The 26,847-nt window shown below is 36.3% G+C and overlaps 1 protein-coding gene across 6 annotated transcripts in view; it reads right to left on the bottom strand.

Moving 5' to 3' along the window:
- Positions 1 to 26,847, bottom strand: part of STARD9 (StAR related lipid transfer domain containing 9) — a 107,208-nt gene that overhangs the window by 34,060 nt on the left and 46,301 nt on the right. For all 6 annotated transcript variants that reach the window (XM_068683997.1, XM_068684002.1, XM_068683999.1 and 3 more), the window contains 17 exons: positions 26,390 to 26,506; positions 24,246 to 24,278; positions 24,098 to 24,159; positions 23,379 to 23,491; positions 18,912 to 18,981; positions 16,279 to 16,351; positions 15,293 to 15,360; positions 13,977 to 14,074; positions 13,564 to 13,764; positions 13,065 to 13,162; positions 11,677 to 11,754; positions 10,756 to 10,830; positions 9,849 to 10,028; positions 5,229 to 5,280; positions 4,166 to 4,303; positions 3,181 to 3,263; positions 2,021 to 2,124 (listed from right to left, as the gene is read on the bottom strand). In XM_068683997.1, coding sequence (XP_068540098.1) covers positions 2,021 to 2,124; positions 3,181 to 3,263; positions 4,166 to 4,303; positions 5,229 to 5,280; positions 9,849 to 10,028; positions 10,756 to 10,830; positions 11,677 to 11,754; positions 13,065 to 13,162; positions 13,564 to 13,764; positions 13,977 to 14,074; positions 15,293 to 15,360; positions 16,279 to 16,351; positions 18,912 to 18,981; positions 23,379 to 23,491; positions 24,098 to 24,159; positions 24,246 to 24,278; positions 26,390 to 26,506 — 1,643 coding nt within the window. The remainder of the gene's footprint in view (positions 1 to 2,020; positions 2,125 to 3,180; positions 3,264 to 4,165; positions 4,304 to 5,228; positions 5,281 to 9,848; positions 10,029 to 10,755; positions 10,831 to 11,676; positions 11,755 to 13,064; positions 13,163 to 13,563; positions 13,765 to 13,976; positions 14,075 to 15,292; positions 15,361 to 16,278; positions 16,352 to 18,911; positions 18,982 to 23,378; positions 23,492 to 24,097; positions 24,160 to 24,245; positions 24,279 to 26,389; positions 26,507 to 26,847) is intronic.

Raw genomic sequence — 26,847 nt, 5'->3', positions numbered from 1 at the left:
ATGCTCTGAGATACAGGCCGCTAGCAGCTGGTAAAACATATGAAATGCTAAATGTGCAGGTACGTGAGTGTGTGAAATACTAGGTGGAATTTTATTTATTTTTACTGTTTCAGCAAATAAACACTCCATGTAGTGCATTCAGTGCTATATTACTGTTCAAAGTACCTCAGACACACCTTTTAGTACTTGATATTGACTCTTTGCAAAGCCTAGACATTTTAAGTGACTTCATTTTATTCTCATATTACAGATTTTAGGCTAGATGTCTTCCTCATAACTAGCTCCATAAGCAGAACTACTTGTCTGGACAGAAAGACAGGCTTACTGGTTATTGTAAGAGAAGAACAAGTAGATCAATTCCATTTACATTTGCTAAAAAAGTAGTCAAGGGGAAAAAAAAAAAGACCAGTGGGTTATATCAACTGAAAGACGACTATTTTTAGACGTAGTCTTATTTCTCTAACAGACGGACATTTGTAAAAGTAATGTGAATACGATACCACTATGCTTCTCATTTTCATTGAAGTAATCATTTGAAACACTCTGGCTAAGTCTGAGCATAATGTTACATTATCTAATATTTTTAAGTCCTGACCAATGATTAAAAAACAGATCAATACAATCTGAAATGTTCTTCAGTCCCATCAAGTTAAAAAGGGCAAAATCTAGTGCACTGCTATGCTAAACTGTTCACACACTTACGGATTTCTGCATATTTTTCTAGGACCAAAGTTCTATAATAAATGCTACACTTCTGATGTCTGAATTCATGTACGAGCAATGTGGTATCTAATTCTGACTGTCATTAGAAAATGACTTAAATTCTTCATCATTTTTTCAAAGAAAATAATAGGATCTATGTGTATAAAATGTAAGTCAGTAAATGAATAAACTGAAATAATAAAATAAAATGAAAACAAATACCATTTTGTAGAAAGGTACCATTGCAGTAAATCAAAAAACAAATGCGGAGATTAGGCATGTTAAAGAGAGCACACAAACACACTACCCAAGGTGGAAAGCAAGCCACTTGAACAGAAGGATGAAGAGATGTTCAAAAACAGGGAAAAAAATTTATGCTTATAAAAATGACATGAGATTCTTCCCCCAGAAAGAGCAAAAAGATTCCCAGTATGTAACCACACCAAAACACTCGAGCAAGAAGCAGAACTATCAACAGATATGAGTGAGAAGATGGCTGTTTCTTGCCTTTGACAGGTCAATTGAATGTGCCAGGCTGAGAGGAATTAAAAGAGAAAAAGAACCCAATTACATTTAGTTCTCCTATATTCTGTTAATGTTACAAGCTGAAACACAAGGAGGTATCTTAACTAATTTCTCTGATATACATTAATCATTGTCTTCTTCACACCTACCCTCTCCTCTTTCAGGAAGCCTCTCTCATTAAAAACATACATTAGATATCATGGATATGACCACTTTAACACTTCGGAAGCTGTCTATGCCTTATTTACTGCTCAGTTTTAAAAAACAAAAGAGAATCACCACGGCACTCTGAGATGAAGGGGTCAACATGGACCTGAGCTGCAGGGAATTTATGAGCAAATAGATCTTCTGATTTTCACAATTAGCAAGGAAACTGAATTGATAATTATGTTGGCTAAATCCTGATTCATAACTAGAGAAGTCCATTCTGTGCACTGAAGTAATAATATTGCAAAAGTTATAGATTAGCTTGTAAATCAAAACAGCTATAACGCAGATGTGCAAGTGTACTGAATTAAGGCTGCCTGACAGTCTTGACCAAGGCATTTTCTTGATAGAGCATCGATATTCATTGTGCATCAATAAATAATTTTGAAGTTTATTGCTGGAATATCATAATATTTCAAAATTAATCAGTTGGCTAATGCCTTTTCCTGGACACTTTTGATTTTGAACAGCTGGAAACGTGATGGGACTTATTTTAAGTACTAATCAGTTTTGTCTAATTAAAGTCCTGTCCTCAGACATCATTCCACAAGAGAAAGTTTTGTTCTTTTTCTTTTTTTAAACTTACTTTTCAAGGGAAGAAAGGATGTAATGAGGAGAATGGGTGCAACTTCCATCTAAGTTGAGCCAGTCCAAAGCTCTGCAGCTCAGAATGGGTGGGATATCATTAATCTACAAAACACACAACACAAGAACAGGAAGAAAAAAATATCACAGCAGCCTAGGAACTTTCAACTTAGCAATAACACTGTTGCTGCTTACTGCTGTATGAAATGCTGTATAACATGCAGGATATGCATAATAATCTCCTCCCACGTGAACTTACAATCACACGGTTCTTCTTAGTCTTTATTAATTTGCAAAACTATTAATTTGTTACTGAGTACACTTCTTTCTTTAGCTATTTTTTAATGTATAGCATGTTATATTAACCAAGAAATAAAGGATGAAAGCAAATGGAAATGAAGCCCTTATTTCAACTACAAAGGTGAGGACAAAAGGACAGTTGAGCAGAATGTTACCACATTAAAATCTGTTTCAAAAGCAATTTTCTTGCCAATATCAGTTGTTAAAATGGTTATGTCCTAAATCAGAAAACATACGTTATTTAAGGTAGCTTTTTGAGCTATGTAGGGTGGTTTTTTAAGAACTGTTTTATTTTTATTTTTATTTTTTGAAACATTATTAAAATAGCTGACCAAATAACATCCTGCAGTAGTTAGTTCCTGTGATCAATGTATCAAGAAATATTTTATCTATTTCTGATGTATGTAACAACTAAAAGCTTTCAGGGCTAACAACACCCAAGTAGTTAATCCTTTAAATTTTCCATTTTTGATAGTAAACATCATTTAGAATGGTGAAATGACAGTATATAGAGGATAATTAAGAAAATTATCAAACGTGGAAAGACTCTCAATTGGTCTTTTCATTGCAGCCGTCTGCCTTTCTGTTTCAATCCCACTTTTCGTCATGACTAGAAATAGGAAACATTGAATTATTCAGGAGATCTGCAACACTGTTTGCTAAGCACATCTGAAAGAAGCAATAGTATCCTCCCACAAAAGGTTTAGTGTCATTACAGACCATTAGATGAAGGAAATGAAACAAGTGAATATGATGACATTAAGAAATATTATCTACACCAGGCAGGCTTTTAAGATGGAAAATAATACGGAAAAATCAATAAAGAATTAGGACAGAGAAATACAAATCCTCAGAACTTACTGATCTTCTTTGCCTTAAGACAGCAGCTTCTGCTGGGTGATTGAATCTAAACTTATGAGACTTGCCAAGGACAACAAGGGCCCCTGTAAACAAAAATTAATTACAAATTTACAGAGACACAATGCATCAAGCAGTTAGTGCCCTGAATATATAGGTTTCTAAACTGCTGTGTACTAACTACTGTGTATTCAAACCACTACCGAACAGCCTGTTAAAGAAAAAAAGAAAAAAAAAAAGATGTTCTGACCAACAGCTTTATGACAGTCTCAGAGCAGAGGACTGTTTTTAAAATTTGCCACTATGGAACATCACAGCTATCATTCTGTAATGACAGCATCCAAACAAATTAATCTTGGGGACCTCTGCAAATCCACCATGACAGTAAATTCCCCATTCACACTAAAGACCAGCATGACTTTGTACAAAAAAAACTAATGAATACATTGCTGGAAACTTGTTTTGATACTAGTTTTTTTAAGAATCCAGATCAATCCAAGATTTCAGTAACTAGCTTTTTTTATATATTATTTTTTAAACAACCAAAAATATGAGAGCCTGATTTCAGCTGAGCTTATTCACCATATCCTATGACTCTATGGTTAGTGCTGGAGGTCATTTCAACCATATTACATAATTGCCCTAAAACCAACCAGAGATCTTCTGGCTTAGAGCCAATCTCCACTACTTTCCACAGCACTACCTCTGACTACAGATCTTCACTTTTCAGAATGATACAGACTACTGCTGCCAAAAGGCATCTTACTATGCCTTCACCTTTGTCTTCATTTTTGCTTTCTGTGTGTAGGTTCATCTGCTTGTACCAGTCTGGAAGCTACAGCTATAGCTCAAACCCTGTGGTGCTAGGCAGCTGCAGGAAATTGAAAGATGCATTTCTCAGAGCTGCATAAGCTTGGTAAATTCTTATCTCTAAATGCCAGAAATAGGTTGATTACAATGCATCACTCACAGAAAAAGCAAGCCTTACCTTGTGATAGACGACATGATCCAGTGACTTCGCATCCGTTCACAGTGCAGTGTGCGCCCTGAACTGGTCGTAAGGTTACAATCCCACAGATGTTGTCTATAACACAATGGTCCTTTTCAATCCAACGCCCCTGCAAAACTACAATGTATAGTTCATTTTATTTCATCTGTTGAAGGAGTTGAGTTCACACTGTTTTCCTCAGAATGCAGTACCACGCAGTTTTACCCTATGACTGCATACTTCATACTTCAAAGAACTATTTCACTTGCAAAACAAGAGCTGCAAATTGTTGTCTTTGTTAGCCATGTACCAAATCACAGAAAAAAAAAACAAAAAAAACCCAAAACTTGATTGAAACTGGAATTCTCTTTAAAAGTATTTCCAGTTCTGGAAAATGATGAGCTACTTTCTGACTTGTAAACTGAAGCATAAATTCTTCTATTGTGCTGAATTTCCTTATTGCTATTTGGCATTCATTGTTTATATTTTGCTAATCCATTGGAAGAAAATCATCAAACAGCCAAAGTTAACAGAATTAACCAAAGCAGAGATTCCAGATTTTCCAATTTCTGTAGAAAGTTTCACACTCTAGTATCATTTGTGGCTCTTCAGATTATGACTGTTTAAATTAAGGCTAAAAAGGAAATGAAATAATAAATATTCTGATTGTTTAGATTTCATATGTAAAATACTCTGTGTTCAAGGAGAGTTAAAAACATTTTGAATGTACCCTAATGACCTATGCCATTAGTTTATGACAGAACGTACCAGGATTTGGATGTTGGACATAGATATTTCTAACTCTAACACAGCATTTCACAAGCATAAATAAAATTCTACAGAGACTTCAGTCATTTTCATTGATTTTTTTTTTTTACTTCAGACAGCAACAAAAAAATAACAAAGATCTTAGCCAGCTTATGTAATTATTCTTCTCTCCTTACCTTCTTCAATGAAGAGAAATGACGAAAAGAAACATTACCTAGCTATTATACAAACGAATGTAAACCACCTGTTTTGAACTGACTATATCATAAAATAATCTGTAATATCATTCTCTTACCAATGTCTTGATCTTGGTCTGAATCACTCCTTCCAATTTTGGTTGTTCCTTCCTAAAACAAGAAAACCACTAATATTAAAGTCAGTTACTGAAGATGAATTCTATATAAGGATAAAAAAGCATATATATATATATGCTTTATATATATATAATACATATATATATTCTGTGTATATAATATATATATATGCTATATATATATAAATAAAAGAATATATCCTTAATTCTATATGAGGATTAGATGTACAGAAATTTAGCAAATACTTTAAATATATCACTTCTGAATGTTTGGACTGTTTAGAGCAAACTGTAGAAACTACTTTGTAATACTTCATCCTGCTGCCCCCCATAGAAATGCAATTACTTCTTATCCTGCAGCTATGGCAGCTTCTGTTACAAACCCAGTAGATGGAGTAACCCTCAGTGGATGATTTCTGGAATGTGCTTGTGACAAATATTTCGAATGTGAACACATGTCCTGATGCTTTGAACTTTTACACTGAGATTTGTTGTTTGCAGAAATGAGATAATTCTTTTTAAAAATAAGTACTCATGCATGAAGAAGAAGTCACAAAATGACTATTCAGTTAATGATTTTTTTTTCACAATAAAAATCAAGATATAAAAGTAACTGAATTCCTATTTAACAAGGCAACCATGTCAGAGAATGTGAATTCTTCAAAGTAACTACCTAAAGGTGAACTTTTTTCCAAAACATAAATAACATTTATAAAAAGTCTTCTTGGTGATTATGGCATATGGACACGTTCCTAAACTTGAACATTAAATAACTTCACAGGAAAGGACCACACAGGCACAAAAGTCTCAAGAACAAGCAGATCAAAAGCACATTATCAGCCAGTGATGGGAAGGAGACAGTATTCTTATGGTACAGTGCAAATATCAACAGAACAGTGTCATTTAATCAATTCTATGAGAACATACTACCAGTAAAAGCAATGAATTTACTACTTGCCTATTATGTTACATTACTGGTTCTACCTTTCTCCTCAGGAAAAAAGAGCAAGACCATTTCCCAGCCCTGAAGAGATACTATACTTGATTGTTATAAACTGATTACTGTATGCACTCTGAAACGATTTTAGTGGCAACTCTGCAAGTAATAATACAATTAATTATAGTCATTAAGCTACTTGGTTTTTATACTCTTATAAGAATAAATTAAATATGCTTTCTGCTCCAAGCATATTGTAGCCTAGATTTAAACATAAGTAAGAAGTAATCATTGGAAGCCTCAAGACTGGGAAAAGTGAGGATGATGCAGTTATAGGTAATTAGGGGTAAATCATACTCATTTCTTGCATTTGAAGGGAAGGGAAGAATTACCTTTCAGCACCTCACAGAGCTTGAATCTCTGATCAGTGGGGAACTGAACCAACTAACAGAGCCCTCTGCTGCAAACCCTGCTGAGACCTCCTCCCTTTCTGGAGAAGCTGAAGAATGCATTGTGCCCAGTGCCTTCATAAAACCAAGTGAGCTAGCACCACATATTTTACACAAAAAGAAGTAAATTAATTCCCAGAACACCTCTTCATCAACTATCTTATTGACTAAGGAAGAAGATAGTTACTGTAACATCAAATATATATTTTTTTTTCTCCAATATGCTGAAATAACCTTCTTGTAATTCAGAAAAGTATATTACGGTTGCTCATGAAATTCACAATAGTTAAATGCATCACAATTAGTGGAATGAATCTGGATGAGATTAGGTACAACTGAAAACTGCAGCTAAGAGCAATGGTGCAGATAGTATGCAAGCAAACTAACTTGTTAAAGATAAAGCAGAACTAGCCATAAATAAGACCCATTTCAAGGTTTTTTTCAAATGCTATTAACTGAGCTAATAATTTAAATACTCATAGTCTTTCCTAATTACTATTGAATGTTCTACCTAAAAAACTGAAAGACAGATGTTTCAGAACAAATGACTGCATAACTTCACCTTAATATACTAAGGTACATCTTCATAACTACAAGTAATTTTATGTTGTTTCTCTCTTCTGCCAGTGTTTCCTGACTAAGGGTGGAATTCCCAAAGCACTTTAGAGAAGCATAAAGAGGGAGATGACTTTCCCCCTTCAGTTTTTGGAGCACTCTTATTTACAGAAAAGTGGAAAAAAAGACAAAATGATCTAAAATTATACCAACAAATCCTTATTTTTAAGGTCAGTTAGGCTATAGAAAAAATACTTAATTTTGTTAACAAAAGCCAGAAAAAAAGAAATAGAAGCTAAGAAAGAAAGGTTCATTAAGCACCAGCACAGCATTGATTAATGGAATTAACATTATGGAATAATGAGAATAAAAGATTAACAATGTCTGCTTTACATGATCTGAAGGCTGCTTCTCTCAAGAAGTACAAAAATAAAGTGCTGTAATACATTAAAGTCCTAATATGTAAGGAACTGCTAGTGTTTTACCTTCTTGCTGATCAGATGAAGGTAATAGACACCAGAGTCTAAAAGATGCAAAGCACAAAGAAAAGAAAAGGCAGCATCTAGAAGCAAAGAAAGAGGAGACAAAGATGTTAGTCTGACAGAGACACTGGCTAATGACTTCGGAAGGTGACTCTTCAAACTAGGCTTATCCATTAAAATTAGTATCTTTAAATTACTTCAGGTGTTGTTAAAATTACTATGTGAAAATATTTACTGTTTCCACGCTGACACAGAATGGAAAAACGTTTAAACTGTAGCCATTACTTTAAACTAATATTTCATGTTAATATAAAATGGAGTAGTAAATTTTAAGCATGTTGATCAGTGCAAGATGTTATTATTTGGTTCCTAATTATTACCTGGTACAGTTTCTTTGTGCTGACATAAGACAAATTAGTAAGGTTTCTCTTTCAACATAGAATCATAGAATCATAGAATATCCTGAGTTGGAAGGGACCCTTAAGGATCATCAAGTCCAACTCTTGACACCGCACAGGTCTACCCAAAAGTTCCGACCATGTGACTAAGTGCACAGTCCAATCTCTTCTTAAATTCAGACAGGCTCGGTGCAGTGACCACTTCCCTGGGGAGCCTGTTCCAGTGTGCAACCACCCTCTCTGTGAAGAACCCCCTCCTGATGTCAAGCCTAAATTTCCCCTGCCTCAGCTTAACCCTGTTCCCGCGGGTCCTGTCACTGGTGTTAATGGAGAAAAGGTCTCCTGCCTCTCGACACCCCCTTACGAGGAAGTTGTAGACTGCGATGAGGTCTCCCCTCAGCCTCCTCTTCTCCAGGCTGAACAGGCCCAGTGCCCTCAGCCGTTCCTTGTACGTCTTCCCCTCCAGGCCTTTCACCATCTTCGTAGCCCTCCTCTGGACACTCTCCAACAGTTTCATGTCCTTTTTATACTGTGGTGCCCAGAACTGCACACAGTACTCGAGGTGAGGCCTCACCAGCGCCGAGTAGAGCGGGACAATCACCTCCCTTGACCTACTAGCGATGCTGTGCTTGATGCACCCCAGGACACGGTTGGCCCATGTAATAATATAATATAATAATGGCCCACATAATAAAGAATAGTGTGATTTCTGTTTCAAATATCTGTTGCTGTTTTTTAAGAGAAAAAAACCCCAACAACATCCCAAAACTGTATCAAGTGACATAGAACCTAGATTTGGATTCAAATATTTTATTAGTAGACAGATATACAAGATCAATTTCACAAGACAACTTCATTTAATAAATTGTTTGCTAATGAATGCTTCTCTGAATAGGTGCCCATGCACCATTCTTTTTATGTTAAAACAGCATCAATATTTTGGTAACTTCTACTGGCTTAAACAACATCAAAAAAAAAAGCAAAAAAAAAAAAAAGCCCAGTTTAGCCCTTACTTATCCCTGATTAAAAAATCCCCTGAAACTAGCTAGCCTGGCCCTCACATCTTAAGCTACAACCCAGAGTAACACACGTGACGCTATGAAAATTTCTTAGTGATGACAATTCCTTAAATGAGCAGCTACACAGCAAAGCATTTGCTATGAAGCCAGGATGAAGCCAGGACTTCCACCTGACCCTGGAAAATCTCCACTCAAATAGGATTACAAGTAAGTAGCATTCATGCTACACACCTAGAATCTACTTTGTGCACCTGATAAAGTGAAAATAGCAATAAACAGAAGTCACTGCCAAATTGGTCTAGTCAAAGGTTACCTTTGTACTTGATCTACAAATATACAAATATTCCAATCTCAAGTATACAAGTACCTACTAAAATCTAGAGCAGTAAATCTGGTACACTTTACCTTTTTACAGATACATACCTGTCCTTATGCTTTGTGAACAATCTACTAATTTTGAATTAGGGTATTTCACTTTGCTTACCACACATTATCAATTAGTTTGCAAAGGCATTCATAAGAGGTGAACTTATTACTCCATACATGAATTCTTGTCTGCCTCCTCCATTTTCATTTGTCCTTTTCTGCTACTGTTCTCCTTTCATGTATGTATTTGTTCTTTTTGTGAATTGTGGCCTTTGTTTTTTGTTAGCTATTGTTGTAAAGTCACCTTAACCATACTTAAATTTTTTTTTAATTTTTCCGCAAATAAAACATGTTTTTAAATTAAAAGGAAAAACAAGATAAGTGACATTATCTCACCCTGAGATGATATAGCACCACTCCTGTGCTGAGGATATCATCATCCATGGCCATTAGATGAGGTAAACTGGAATCTATTGTTACTCCAGCTTTTTCTTTGTTGATGTCCACACTGTATTCTTTCATGATGGCCTTCCTGTCCATCCACTTACTTGTCCAGTCTTTGGTCAGTTGCTCAATCTTAAATGAGAACAGGAGGAAAAATTCTTTCATTTAATAAGTAGTTGAATGTTTCTCATACATAAATTTATTTAGGAAAAAAACAAACAAACCATAGTTTTCCAGTTACTGTACGTAAAATTTTTTCACCAGTTACAGCGCATGTGTGTTTCTAATTGTAGAACATTTCTGTGGCAACAAAAATAAGTTAAACCTATGCTACTACCTAGTGAAGCAGGCTAACCCACTGAACACTCATTCCCAAAACATCAGAAAGATTTATGATCACACTAACTACTTATTTTTCCTGTCCTGAGAAGCTTAAGCAAATCCTAAAACCAAGATCTCCAAAACCTCTGCACATCACTGATGACTAAATCTTCATCATAACTTGGTGACTGTGCAATAATTTCCCTTAAATTAATTGGAGGAGTTTAAACTTGGAAGACAATGGAGTCATATAACAAATTACTGAGATATACTTAGACAGTTTTCAAACTAGAAATAGATTGTGCAGACTTAGTAAAATGCAATGGACAGCATCCCATTAGGGACACAAGAGACTCACCACAAATTCCTAGAGAGCATGCAACATGCATTAAAGATGGCAAATTCCTACATATTCAGAGCAAACATGAAAGGATTAGGGCAAACACATTTTCACTGTTATTTCAGAACTGTGGCAATGCTATCCCTTCCAGTCCTGTGGAATGTAAGAGGGTTAAAGCAGCATGTAGATCATTCGCACCTTCATCTCATTCTGAAGAACCAGCTCGGTAAGATTTCCATCCCTGTCATCGCTCCAAGAAGGACTGGAATTCCTCTGTACAAACAACAATCACAGAGATCTGTGTTGGTTTCCTTATTAACAACTGGCAAGCATGTTCTTTCAATCTCCAAATTTCAAGGTGAATTCAGGAGAAGGGAAGACAAAAAAAATAGACATGCAATGCTGCCTACTCCTCTCTTAACTATTGCATGCAAGTTTGGGGGGAAAACTGGTGAAAGTGCATTAACAGAAAGATTTCTGTGTAAATAAATCCTGGATTGTGGTTCTAGTGGCTTTCAGCAGAACATGCTCCCTGTAGCATGGAAAGCCAAGATGATGTTATTCCAAAGGCAAAGACATAGAGTGCCAGCTGTATTGTGAAGTCTCAGAAACACTGAAACACTCATAACCTCATTTGGAGGATCAGAGTGTGCAGGCAGGATGAAACCTCCAAACTACTGTTGAGATCTACTAGTTCACTTTTTGGGGGGAAATAAGATTGCAACAAACTGGCAGAGAAATTAGAGATTAACACTTTGCTGTCTTGGTGCTTGTGTATCCCTACAAAGAAATATTTATATTTCAAGGTATTGGTATCAATGCATAACAAAGCCAGCCAATTCTGTGAAAGACAGCAAGGAAATCCTTTCTAATCATCACATAAGTGCTTATACTTCAGGATTATCAATATAATGCCAGAAAAAGAAGAAATGTCCAAAATGCAGTTAGCCTGATAATTATCAGGAAATGATGCAGACATTTAATTTAATTTAAAATAACAAACTATTTAATTTGCCTCCAGACACAATAGATATGAAGATAAACAGATTATATAAAACTAAGTTACTGTAGCTACCTAGAATACCATTAAAGCTCATGCTGGGAAGCGTTCCTACATACCAGTTCAAAGCTTATCAGCATAGTTTTCAATCTGTCAATTTCTTCTCTCAGTTCTCTAATCAGTCTTACATTTGCATCCTGAAACATTGAGACACAGACATTGGAAAAAACATTGTTAAAATAATTATAGCTAAAAAAAGCAATGCAGAGCTGTTCCGAGAGCCCAGAAGAATACTTTCAGAATAAGTATTGCTGCATAGGCCGTTGATGGAAATGAGCTTTTTGCAGACAGTTTAGGATGATTGTCTCTATGCTGCCAGTGACATTTTGACTCAGTTCAGTTTGCTGTAAGGGGAAGAAGGCAACTACCCAAAGAGATGGAGTTAAGGGGCTACTACAGACTGTGTGAAAGAGCAGTGGGGAAGCAAGCTGGGAGGCTGAGAGGCTCTATGAAACAGAAGGCTGAGCTAGGAGGACCATATTTACTCACATGTGGCCTGTCAGAGTTGAGACTACTGCTGTGAAAAGCAAGCTACTACTGCTACTAGTGCTGTCTAAAAACTAGTCATAAGGCACACTTTAAACAGAGAATGGAAGCAGTCTAACTCAAGAAGCTGAACAAATAGAACTTCCGCACAGAAGTCATGTCTTTGAAATTCATGGTATACAGAAAAAATACAAGATAATGCTTTTAGAAAACACAGCCCTAAAGAATTTTAGTGTAGTAAATATACAAGGTTGCTTGAGTCACACAGGGGCAGAGACAGCATTCAGTTCCCCAACGCAGCATCAGACTCTTCCTTTAACACCCTACCACCTTTTAACTTGTGCAGTCTGTGTAGGACTCCTGCACAATCAAAGAGATGAATTTACCATACAGTCAGAGTTCACCCCTGGATATTCTGTGCAAAGAATGAAGCTATGGTTCTGTGACAAAACTTCTTCCTATGTATTTAAAAGCTTCATCATGTTGTGTACTGAAAAGAAGACAAATTGAGACTACATAGGCTACCTTAAGCCTGGCAAAATTTTTGAATTCTTGACTTTGCAACCTTAACATTGTTCCTTTAACATGCCTGAAGGAAGTGCTGTAAAGTTACACGTTTGTATTAGTACATTAAATAGTAGTGAATAATGTAATGGATCTGTAACTCCACCAATATTTAGGATAAAGACACGGGGTGAACATGCATGTCACAACAATTCAAAGGGAAGAAAGATGGAAACTGATGGCATAAATATGAAGAATGTAAAAAAGGTGTGAAATTCTAAATTATGTAAGCTGCAAGGAATCAAATAATTTCTGTAATACCCAGTCTCCCATTTTGCTCCAGCTATCATGAGACAGAGGTATGAATTTTATTCAGAGAATAGGTATATTGAATAAAGCTTACAAAACACACACAACAAAACTGAACAAGAATGAAAAGAGGAACTCAAGGCCTTACCTCATTCACTCTGGGCTTGTTAATAATATTTTTGGCATTTGAAGCATATCTCAAGGTACTCATGGTCTCGTTGTAGCTGGAACTGGCAGGAGAAATAGCTGCAGATAGAAAGCAAACACTGATTTTATTTAAAAGAAGTAATCAGTTTAAGCAAACACTTCAAAAATGGGGATGTTTTTCAGTTTGACTTCTTTATAAAACAAAACCCAAAATATCCTTAGGGATTCATCAAGCTCACAGAAAATGACTTTTCAAACTTGTATTTATAAGTGAGTAAATCACATTAAATCAAAACTATGACATTGGAAAGACTCTTATGCTTAACTTCATGAACAATCAGCACACCTTTTTATTTCCTGATGTATCCTATGAAGTATTTATGAAAATCTTTATAAGGTCAGACTCAAAGGGACATAGCTGACTTTGCACCTCAAAAGAGATGTATTTCAGGGGAGTAATGTAGTGCAAAATGATAACAAGGAAAAGAAATCAAGCTCACTGGCAATCATAATGGTCTTGGAATTGCCCCCCAGACTGTCCTTCAGAAGCCAGGTGAGGATGGAGTCACGGTATGGGATGTAAGCTGGCCGTCTGGTCCCACTGACACTGCCCGTGGAAGGGCTGTCCACATGACTGCTCTCCCCTTCACTTGTTAGGGTGTTTATGCTCTGGCAGCTGCTGAACATCTGTGAATTTTGTGCTGAAGGAGAAATGCAACAGAGCTCAGGAAATGAGTTATCTTTTTCTGTCATGACCATTTAATTTTCTTAAATGTCATTGCAGTTTATGAAGCCACACAGCTGTTCTGCTCAGCTTTTTATTGTAAATGTAAAGATTAAGATATAGCACATCGTGGTTGAGTCCTATGCTTTTATTGCTACTCTCGAATATACAGAACTACTGTGCACTTACCTAAAGTGGAGATGACAATTCCAAGTGTAACCAATGACTTATTAATATTGGCACCTTCTGTAATTCGATCTTTACAGTAGCTCGGATCAGCTCTTTCACTGAAGCACACAAGCATGGGAAAGACAATGCAAACCAAATAAAAACGTTTAAGTATTAACACACAATATGAAAGCATCACACATTTTCCTTACACACAAGAAAACAGAACTAGCAAAGTGTACAATTAAAACAACACATTTTGAACACTTCACATGAAATATCCCTTTCTGGTTCAGAAGTCCAAACAACCATCAGAAGAGGCCACTGGAACAAAATGCTGCTTAAGACCCACCAGAACTTAAATTCAAGACTGAACTGGGCAACCAAAGTTTAGCAGGGGTTCCAACTAAGAGACAACACACATTACACAACCTTTAAGGGCTCAGTCCATAATCTATACATCCCCTCATTACTACTTTCTCTGCTCAGATGTGCACGGGGATTTATGTTCTTGAGAAGGAAAAATGTCATGTTTTCCAACTGCTCTACAACTCTTCAGCACAACTTCTATCCTAATATTCTCTGTCACATCCAGCATAACTACATGTATGATATCATAGAATGGGGTTTGGGTTGGAAGGGACCTTAAAGATCACCTAGTTATCACCCCTCTGCCATGAGCCCAGTAGATCAGGTTGCTCAACACCCCATCCAACCTGGCCTTGAACACTTCCAAGGATGGGGCATCCACAACTTCTCTGGGCAACCTGTTCAAGCGCTTCACTATCCTTTCAATTAAGAATTTCCTCCTTACACCACATCTAAATCTCCCCTCTTCCAGTTTAAAACCATTCCCCCCTGTTCCTCATTGAAAAGTATAACTAAGATCAGAGACTTAGGAGCTTTTGAAACACAACCTAAGTAGAGAAGATAAGAATACTTTCCCATGCTAGACAACCATAAAAAATATACTCATTTTTTCTCTTTTCAAGCTCAGACGTGGTAATTCCACTAACAGCTATCAGAAAACAAAACAAAACAATTCAAAATAACTTAAAAAGGATACAGGGTTAAGTGGAATTACATTAAATGTTTGCAACAGCAGAGTATTGGACGTTAGGACACAGGAATTTCTTTACCCAATGAAATCCAGTACCCAGTCCAGAAGAATGGATGACAGAGATGACATTAGTTCAATATTCCTTGTTACCATATACAAAAGATGGACTTACTGTTGTGTTATTGAAGTTTTAAAATATTAAATTTCATATTTTAAGGCAGTACTACAGCCTCTTCAGATAAAGTTAGCTTTTTGCCATTTAGTGCATTATTATTACCTGCCTGCAAGGTCCACTAAGTTGATCTTGCTTGAAATTTCAGAGGGGAGATTGTTCTCCAATATAGCCTGAAGAAAAACCATAAATAAGGAAGATTATTCCTCCTAATGCATTAATGACAATAAAATAGGTGCCCTCTTTTGTTTGAAATTGATTTGCACTTCTGACTCTGTCACTGCCTTTCTTTGTGACCTTGACTCACTGGTCATGTTCAAACCATTAGCTCAACAGCTTTCTCAGCTGACAGAGAAACTATGCTCTTACGCGGATTTCCTCTTGAAAAAAAACCACAAAACTTTACTGCCTAGCGACTGTGAAAGCCTTTCTCGTAGATCTTGCACAGTTATTTTCCCCTAATGTATTCCAAAGGTCTTTTGTGAAACTACTGAAAAATATCCCCAAATGTTTTGTGATTACAGGATGTTAGAAGTGTGAGATAGAAAAGGTCTATTGGATCACTGAAAGACTTCCCTTCCTGGGAAGGATATAATTCCTCCAGAGAAAGGGTGCATTGTCTCTGAGAGGACTGGATGCCAAATGCTAAAGAGATGAGCACATCTGAAATGCTGGATAGATACAAAACTTTGGCATTAAACTAATGTCACATATACTTCAGTTAAGGATCCTAAATGAGCGTGACAAAACATAACTTCAAACATATCCACAGATCATTTTCACAGCATCCTAACAAGGGATAATGCATTTCAAAGGGCTGGGTAAAGCTTTAAACATTTCTTTTTACAGCAAGTCTTTGGCATCACTGCTAATTATGAGCTTGTATAAAGAAACAAGAATACTTCCGTAAACACAACACATCAGGCAGTATAGGAAGGGTAATACATCTGCAGTGTGATCCAAAGGAAATCAGTAACAGTTTCCACCGAGATTATTACAAACAGCACAAAACAGTGACAACTAAACAGTGCTCAACACATTGAACAATGCTTTTTTAGAGTGAAAAGGAAGTTGGATTATTTTTAGCTAACCTGAGTATAGTGGATGGTGAAGATAGCATGAGATCTGCTGCTGGCATTGTGGATATGTGTAGCCGCTGTGATTCTAGAAAGAAGAGCAAACCATTCAATTACATCAGGCTTATTTCCCTGTATTCAGACAAAGCACAAATAAACAGAGCAGAGTTGATGAAGATGAAGGAATGTGAAAATTTGATAATTTGGTATGCTGCATTCTTGGATCTGATCACACAGACACAGGACCTGATGGATAGAAACCAACAGTGAAGTTAAAGGTGGTTTAGCCCTCCAACAGCACTCTGAAGAAATATCCCAAAGTGTCTTGCAGTACAGACATAAGGGGTTGCAGGAGGGCAGAACACAGCAAAGAAGTACAGACAGTCATAACCTCACACAGCTCACCCCAGACATCACTGAATGTGCCGGCTCAATACTTTTTTATCCATATTGTTCTTATTTTTATTTCTTAACCTTTCAAAGGATCCAAAAAGCTTCATATGCCATTTTCGGGTATCTCTTCTGTCACAGGGCTGTTGCACCATTAGAAGAGGCCAATGAGATTAGCAAGCCTACAAGTACCAAATGAATATTGTGATTCACTTGCGTAGCACTTGCTTGCCTTTCCCATATGGACAGGTTAGACCTAAGGTTCTAGCCCTCTGACCCACGCATTCTGGCTAGCAGGTACCAGATGCAGGAGGAGGAGCAACAGTGGCACTCTTCCACTCTGTAACAAACTTTTGGAAATTCTACTTTCCTTGTCTGTCTTGTCCTTGTTTGGACAAACGCAATGAAAGAAAGGTTTTGCCCACAGCTGAAACAAAGTCACAGATCCTTTCCTTTGTCACTCTTGAAGTTTCTCTTGAATACAAAATTACTCATTATTGATTATCAGTTACATGTGCAGCCTTCAGCGTCAGTTTTGTTCATCTTACATTGACAAAAGCAGGTACTTTTAGTAGCGGAAACAATTACTATGGGACCATGTCTTTATTTTGAGCCCAGCTATCAGAGTATTTCAAAAATAAACTGCAGTAGAGCACAGCAGCTGCGTGCCTACCACAGGAAGCCAAAAGCAGAACTCTGTTTGTTACTTGTTGCTCCCTGCTTTCTACAACTTCACAAACGTGACCAGGCACTGCCAAAAGCTACAAGTAGTCTAGTGCATCATAACTATAAATGAGCCTTAACTGAGGAAACAGAAGAAGGTGAACTAATCTCTGAGGTCTTGGAGGAGGAAGACAAACAATTAGGTAAAGGGCAGAAAACAGCAAACAGTTCTAAAAGGGGCAGAGAGTACAGGGAAACAGCACTGAAGTTTATAAAGCAAAAGTGAAAGGCACCAGCCATATGCAAGGGCATGATCTTTCCTACATAAACCTCCAGGCCATCATGCCCCACCAGATCCCCTCCTGCCTACAGCCATGTGAGACAACTGCGATCTGTTCCCCACCCTTCTCCCCCTGTAAGAACTTGCTGATTTACATGGGGCAGCATAGGCCAGGCTGCAGATGTTTAAAATTAGCCAGACTGCATTTATAATGTGCTAATAAATACTCAGCAGAATATTTCATAAAAATAAAGATCATAGGTAAATAGGAGTATAATCCAAAACAATTTTTTAAAAGTTACCCAGAAAGAGAAGTTGCCTGGCTTCACCCAAGTGACAAGGTTTGAAAATTCAGCATCAAAGAAACCTACACACAAAATATTGAAATTCTGATTTTGTTTTCTCTGTATCTTCTGTTTCCTCAGCAATGAGACCACTGTAGGACAACACTAGTAGACAGACTGGAATTTTGCAGTTATTACGAAAAGCTCCCTTCTTATCATAGAGGTACATCTATTGATCACTAAAAGCAGAAGCAGCAAAACTTAATCCTGCTGTATATTCAATGTTTTTATGATAATGCAGCTTAGTTTTTATTTACTTCACAGTGCCACTGATATTCTAGCATCTCAACACTTCTTATAATAAGAAGTAATTTGAATCTTGGAACTGTGATTTGGTTTTGGGGGGTCATTTCAAATTATACCCTTTTCTATCACTTTAATGGCAATTGTACTGATGTCCAAAGCTGCCTGTAAAAAAAAAAATAAAACAAACAAACAAAAATCTTGACTAATGAGAGCCAAAATTGTCAACTTCATTGGTATGCCAATTCCCACACTTCTGTCCTGGCAGATGTTTGTGATTTGGAGTAAGAACAACAACAAAACTATAAAATTCTAACAGATAATTATAAAACAAATACACTATCTTTTCAGCTGTTATACATCGTTAAGTTACACTAACAAATGAGTTGAAAGCTATGCAGGCTACATAAGGAAGCGGAGAAGAAATAAAGCCTGTTTACAACAAAACATTTTCCTGGCATGCATTTTTTATTCCAGACAGATGGCAGAATATTGTGGGTAAATCAGCACGGGTTCAGTTATGAAGAAATGTGAGAAATTCGTTAAACAACTTAATGAGTCCTTGTAACTGTTATTGTGGATAATATGGAGATATGTAGCATCACACATCCTATCTGACATTGTATCACAGACAAAGCATTGGCAACACTGGATGTAAAACAAAAATAAAAGAAATCCAAATATGGTGAAAGAAGTGTTAAATAAAGATGGTTTGTTTTAGAAAATACCTTTTAGCTATTCCCTCTTCAAGAAGTTCTACAACTTGCTTGTAGTCTGTAACTAAATGTTGAGATAATCCTGCCAAAGATTATAAAAGAGTTGAATGCATATTTTTGTCAGGAATTTTCAGTCAGTTCATCTTATTAATCACTGGGAAATAATAATAACAATTCATTCAAACATCAGAAGCATAACAATACTACTGAGACACCGGCCTGTTTTACAAGTAGTTGCTCAATTAGTTATGATTTAAAAAAATAAAATATAGCAGTACACCTTTCAGATGCAGTGACATCAGTATAAAAATGCCTTGTACCTTTAAAGTACAGACCTTTTCCAACCTGTCTGTAGAACAATGGTATTTAAAAATATGTATAACTGAAGCTCTGTAAGAAATCTTCAGCTATGTCATTGCCACTAATTGGGTTCACACCCTGTAAAGAAGCTTTTGGTCACTGCCTCTGAATAATGGTTCTGCTCACATGACTAACAGAATTAGGAACCATCTACTGCGAATGTTTACCATTTATTTAACTATATTTGAGTCTGCAACACTGAGGAGTCTTCACACTGTTCTCCCCAGAGGGTACTCAAATATGAAACCCGTGGCCTTTTTACATCTTCTGCTTCCTGTATATTCTGTAGTTGATTTTATTATTATATTATTATAGGGGTAAAAAAAAAACAAAACACAAACACAGAGAAAGCAAATGAAAGAAATACTGCATTGCAGAGCCAACTGAATCAGTGATCATTGTGACTAACATGGCCCCAGTGGAGGGCAGCACACTGCTATGCTGTAGTGGCATTTTCAGCACCTTACAATATGCAAATTCTAGTAGACACACAAAATTAATTTCAACAGGCTTGTATTTCACATAAATCTGGTTTAATGTGCCTCATTTGCATTTTATGGTGATAATTAGTTATCATTTGTACTGCAGCAGCTCCTAAAAAAAAACCTCAAGTTGTGAAGAAAGTCTTCATGCAGTCGAGGGATAATTTTTTTTCCCCTCATGACTGCACTGATTCAGGTTTTGTTTTATTGCAGACCACAGAAGTGTGAATGAAGGCAGAATACTGAAAAAAAAATAATTTATTTGGATCAAATAACATATATAGTGCTAGAACTTGAGCCAAGATGAATATAAAATTCAACAAGACTGAAATGGGTATTTCTGACACTGTCAGAGAGTTCATCCTTAGATATTAACAGGTTACATAGCTTTAAATGAAAGCAAAATCTAAGCCAAAGATAGTTGTTAAAGAATTAGAATATATTCTGACATGAACAAAAAAACAAAAAAAGAACCACCCACACTTCAAAAAAGCCCCTCACATACTTGCACACACACAAAGTATAGGATAATTTTCAAAGCAAAGCTTTTCTTCTGCTCTCCAGTGTTGCTTTCCAATACAATAATTCCAGAAGTCATCACATTTTCCATTTGAGAAAGAGGCCTTATTTTTCCAATAGTTCTGGGATCTTCATATCTCAGAATATGGAAACCATCATACATTGTTTTCCCCTACCATTTTTCAGGGTTTTACTTAACTGAATAAAAATACTTTATATAATGACAGCATGGAAGAAATTGTTGCCTATCCACGTTTCCCTAAGTAATGGAATACTGAATCTAACACAGAGTTCTAAAACATTTTGTTTTTCAATAAGGTAAATTAAATTTGTAAATATTGCTTGAGAAGGAACAACAAAGTGTTTTTTTTTTTCTGGGTGGTGGAGAAAGAAAGGTCATCTTCAAGTCCAACAGAAAGATCAAAACCTCTTGCTCATATAGAAATCTGTCTCAGAGTAAGACTGAATCTCCCCTAGAAATCCGTCTCAGAAACAAAATAGATTGCATCATTTCCTGATTTAAGAGAGGCTGATTCCTTAACAGTGCAACCATCTGTGAGGGAGAAGTTTGAAACGATTCCAATCTAAAGCACTGGAACACTTTTAGCATTTTAAAGGCTACAATCTCACAGCCCTTACGTGGAAAAATGATGGGCTGGAAACTATTCAAAACACTTAGTGTTCAGAGCTGGGACTTCCTGACTGGGCTTGCAAGTGGAAAATACATTGCCCATGATAATGTGAATATCAGAGCAACTAACCATCCTTAAAAGGGTTAAATTCTGATTTTCCTCTGCCTGTTCTTCATCCAAGTGCAAACTGTACTCTGGGTATCATTGACACCAACCACACAACTGACACACTGTCAATACACTGGAGGGCACCTCATCAAAGTCTGCAGACTTCACAATTACTGATAGCTTGCAAGAAGTATGATGCAAATACAGATGCTAGTCCTTAACAAATTGGGTATTACTTAAGTTAACCTTTTTGCATTATCCTTTTCCCTTACACTACAAAATTACAAAATCTAATTAAAAGGAAACTGTTACAGGATATTTTAGTACTCTAACACAGAACTGTTTTACCCAGCATTTTTAGATTTGTTTAAGTAGTAAGTCCTGACTCAAAAGGGGTAAAACAAAATAAAAAAAAAAAATCAGAACTGGAGTAGAAACGACAAACTTGGCCTGGAAGGTTCCAGATGAAGACAAAATAGTGACAAAAGGCAAGCCAGCCCATTGGCAGAAGCTATAACTTCATTTACTTTTGAAACAAGGAAACTCCATTATATGTAGCCAAGGAATCACTGGAGATACAGTGCTGAGAAAAGGGATGAAAATTGCCAAGGAAGGAAGCAGTTTAAAGACCTTTTCTTGTGTGGTGAATGAGCAGCTGCAAAAAGAAAATAATTAGTATCTGTACTCCACCAACAGTAATGTTCTCTGATAACGAGCAGGTAGAAAGAGAATCTTGGAAAGGCCTCAATAAAGGCCAAATGTCTATGGATCTGCTTTTCAAAGAATGATAAGTTTGCCATACTAATGAGACCATCAATTCATCTATTTTCCAACTCTCCTCGAACAGGATGCTGATGTGCTGGGAAAACACAGCTGAAATGACCAGAATGCCAGATAGTCTCTTGTATATAGGACCATGCAAGTTAAACACTTCCCAAATGCTCATTTCAAATTTTGAGAGAAATCAGTAACAACCATCAACTGTTAGATGTACTGTTACTGATATGCAGGTGGCCATTCAATCCCTGACTCAAACAAGTCACCCTAGCTGCTGTCATATCTCAGCTTAAATCTCTGAATTGAGGATAACAATATGACACGTAATGATGTGATAAAGAAAAACAGGAGAAAACTGAACCAGGAGAGAAAAAAAGAATTTACAAAATGAACAGAAACAAACTCTGTATTCAAAAGACAGAACTAATCAGTATTTGATCTCATGTGACAGAACCAATAAAATTCTGTGTGATATGCATTTTGCTTATTAAATGTATACCTCCCAGGTGTTACAACCCATTGGTGGCCAGCCAAGCACTTTCAGAGACTCTCATACCAGAGACAAGTTTGGAATTCTGCACACTGCAGAGACAAGGCAGGCGGAAATGTATACATTTGGTTTCTAAACAAACTTGCCAGTTTCTGAAACTTGCAACAGTTCAGAAAAGGTTCTTCCTTCTGATCTTGGCTGTAAAGTTATGCTGTATGATTGGCACTAGTGCACTGATTTTGAGATACGGTACTTTTTCCAGACATTGGTCAGATAAACTGCAATGTAGCAGGCAAATTTTATATCAGTGATAATTTACAAAGGAACAGTGGCCAGATTCCAAGTTAAAGCTATGCAAGACCCTGAAGAAAAGGTATCAATCAAAAGTGGAAATGAACTGGAAGTACAAAAAATATGGGAGAAGATAAGAACTAAAAATAAGACAGACATCTGAAATGGAAACATAAGTGATTTTTGTTTTCATCCAGTCTCTTCTGTCACCTGATTTGAAAGCTATGATTCACTAGAAAACACAAAGACACCTGAGGGACTGTAGTTGCAAGTGTGAGTTAAAAAGTATGTGTTATTTTTGTTTGTATAACTGACTTTTATAACCCATCCTGTGCTTTTTGAGTTTTAAGAATGGAAATTAAGCATATTGTGTTCTCATTTGGGTAATACAGATTTTAATTGCTTCTCATGGTGCAGTCTAGAACATCAAGCAGCTACTTTTTTTATTGTTATTTTACAAATATACTGCTGCCAAGGACTGAAACAGATATTAAAGGGACCTTAGGCTGGTCTGTACAATCCATTTAGAGCTGATGTTGGTGGATCTCTTGCTCAAGTTAGATGTGAAACAACAAAAGCAAAACACTGTGACCTACACCTGGAAAGACAAACAAAACAGTGCGGGATATACAGTCCATGGGATAACAGAGGCAAAGGTTGCAGAATATTATACATGTTCATACTAGCAAGAAAAATATTTGAGGAAAGTAACTGTGGAAGAGTGGAAGCAATTAGAATCAGGACACAACATACACAATACTTAAAGACTTGATACACATTTACATAAATTTCTGATGCTAGTAGTGAAACCCACTCTCACCTTGTACATATGGTCCTGTTTCAGGGTGTTCTCTGACTCTGAGTGTGTAAGGTTTCTTGTGGTCTGACTGTTTTAGCAAATCTCGGACGCGCTCATTATATATTTCTAGAAAACTGAAAAGCAAAAAATGCAATGTTAAGTGCATACAACTGGAAAAAAACACACACAGAAAAAACAAACAAACAAACAAACAAACAAAAAACCAGAAAGAATATACTTAGTGTAACTACCTGAATCTTGCATTGACATTCTTGACAAAGTTAATTAATTCATTATCTCTGTTACTGTTCCTTCTTACAAAGTGCATGTTAAAGAACTAAGAGTAGCAAACTTCCAAGAAGCAAGAGGCATCAGGCAATTTAAAAATTCACAAAATCTGCTTTTTAAACACTAGTAAGCTTAAATCCTCAAGTTTCTAACTGCAGTGCTTAATTAAGCCAGTGGAAACCATGGAAGGGAATGGAGAACTATGGCTCAAATTTAGGAGTTAAACAGGAAGCAAATTCAGCTGTCTACACAAAAGTGAACAGACAGATCTATACTGAGATGGAAAACTAACACCAACACTTTCTCATCATTCCCCTGTGTTCTCCCCCTTGTTCCAAAATTATTATTATCTGAGGAAACAAAAACAAAATAAACTAGTCTCTGCTTTGTTTGACTACCGGAATGTATTTTTGAAAGCATCCATAGGATTCCCAAAATGATGACAAACTTACCTGACCTTTACTCTGCAAGATGCTGTCTGGTCTGAGTAATCATCTTTCCTTGAAAAGAGGCCCTGCACAAACCAGTTGATGTACATTTTAAATCCATCAAGAAAATCTAACAGCTTAAACAATTGCAAGTGAAATAAAAAATAAGTACCTCACATATACGAGGTGTCAGCCCAATGGATGCCTTCAAATAACAACACAAAAAAAATAATTAAACAATATACTTTTTATCATTGTTGCAAAATTAATTTTTAAATAACACCCAAATAATATGAAAAGGATGGAATCATGGCACAGCACTGCGGTTATGACTGTATTGTAGATGACAACACAAACCACTCTGTATTGCAGTTCAGAACAGCATGGCGGTGCCCTACTACTCCAGCTGAAGCATCTAGCATGGGACTAGTGTGCTGTGAAATGTCACCTGTCTTAGCTTCAGTGAAAATGCTTCTCGTAGCAAAGGTCATTTAAGAGCAATTACACAGCATCAATAAGAAATTTAGAGACTTCTTGGGTTAGATCTAAGCACTGTTCAATGTGAAGACGCTGGGCATGCCTTTGTCAAAGGTGTTGCAATACAGATAAAGCCAGGAAAATACAGACTATTTTGACTGGTTCCAGTATTTTGTTTTTCCTTATTCTACTTTATTTTTTTGTGCTATGGCATCACAGAACTTTCAGTTCCAGAGTTATAAATATGGCCTGTCAGAGAAAAGGTATTGGCTGCTAAAAACACTCAAACTACCCAATTTAAAATTTGCCTCAACAGGCTATGCAGCTCTGCTTTTGTGTAACAAGCTGTTCTGACATGATTACTCACTTTGGTGACTGCAACACCCTGAGAAAGATTCTCAGGCTTAGCTGGGATCTCCTTGCTGAACAGCATGAAAAGCTTTTGGAGGGTATGCTCAAAGAGGGTTGGGGGTACAGAGAAATTCCAGATTCTTCAAGTAAATATACTTCCATGGCCAAAAGTTCAGTTTAGACCAAACACTTGATTCTTGCTAGTTATGAACACTATTTCACAGTGAATGCATATTACTAAAGATTAAATCAAAGCTGGATTTCATTAGAGAAACAAACCTCTCTATCAGCCAGAAATATCTAAGAAACACGACTACCCGGAAATTTCCTTAGAAAGAAATAATGATAATTTCAAGAGTTGGCTATTTTGAATTGCTAAAATATTTTCAAAATAATTTAATACAAATAGCCTAGTTCATCTCCCCTTAACTTTTATTTTAACATTTCACGGAGTTAAGCTTGATTTAAAACAAAACAGAGAATCAGGTCATGATCTGACAAAATTAAATTGGTGATGTCTGTGGGTTAAAAATAAGTAAATAAACCCAAACTCTTGTCAAAAGCAGAAACCATGCTAGAACAGTCTTTTTGTATCTCTGGAGCTTGAACAAATTTTGTTTGTATTTCACTTTATAAGTTGAATTAGCATAAGGGAAGTAAATAGCTGCCCACTCAAAAAAAAAAAAAACACAAAACAAAACAAAAAAACAAAAAAACAAAACACAAAACAAAACAAAAAAACATTAAATAGAATTTCTCCTTTTAACAGACAACTCACACTTAACCAACAACCAATAATATTTATGGATAGAGATCAAATCACCTTGTGTTGCAGCCAAACACAGCAATTCCTCAACTGACTCCCATCAAACTAAGTACCAAGGATAAAAGGGCACTGTAAGTGGTTCCTGATAGCCAAGTAACTTAAAATGCAACAGTTTCTAAAAACACCATTCAATTCATTTCAAAGTTGTAAGCAAAGCAAATATTAGTTTCTACAGGCCAAAGTATAGCTTTTGCAACAGATAAATGTCTCAAGTAGATAATGAAGCTTGTTATAAAAGCATTTCTTTGAATTATTTCCAGATTTTTGTGAACATAATTTAATTTCAGCATGGCTAAGATTGCCAAAAAAAAAAAATCCATGAGAAGGAATACTTAGCATTATCTTGAGCTATACTTTTCTGAAAAGTAGAACCATTCAGGGATATAGATTTTTTGTCTCCTAAGACAGCAATAAGTTTCACAAATGATAAGATAAAGAAATAAGAAATATTTCAACACCACCACATTTGCTATTTTTTTAGCTGATGCTACATTATTTACTTAAGCGTAAAGGCTTGCCTCTTATTTTATATATAAAAAACACCAAGAAAAAACATACATAAGCATTCTGGTAAACCAGCACCGTAATGACAGTTCAAGAATAAAACAATGTTTCTACATCCCATCCTCAACTGTAAGTGTAAAACAAATGGTGTAACTCACAGGTGTTCCCATCATTGTGTAAGTTTTTCCTGAGCCTGTTTGTCCATATGCAAAAAGGCAGATGTTGTATCCTCTAAATGCACCTGACAACACAGAAGTGCCAAGGTCCTGGAACACCTGGAAAGACCAATAGACACAGAACAGACCATGAGTAACATACCTCCCTAGAAACATTCTGCATTATTTGTGAAGCTTTCAGCTTTAGCAACACCATATGAACAATGAGCTTCATAGCATTTGTATTTCTAATTTATCAGGCACAATGTTAAGTGTCCAGCATTCGCCCGTCAGATCATCCAGACACTGGTACGCCAAGCACAAACCGAGCACTGTTTAACTGTGACTTCCTACCTGCCTTCTTTTATTTTATGCTTAAAACAGAAGACGTATAAATTCTTGAGGATCCTCTTGCCCCACCCACCCATATTTTTATAGCCCTCACTATAAATCTAGCAGAA

Source organism: Anas acuta, chromosome 5 (genome assembly GCF_963932015.1).
Source record: "Anas acuta chromosome 5, bAnaAcu1.1, whole genome shotgun sequence".
NCBI lineage: Eukaryota > Metazoa > Chordata > Aves > Anseriformes > Anatidae > Anas > Anas acuta.
Note: the sequence above shows the minus strand (reverse complement) of the source record. Positions and strands in the feature narration are given on the sequence as shown.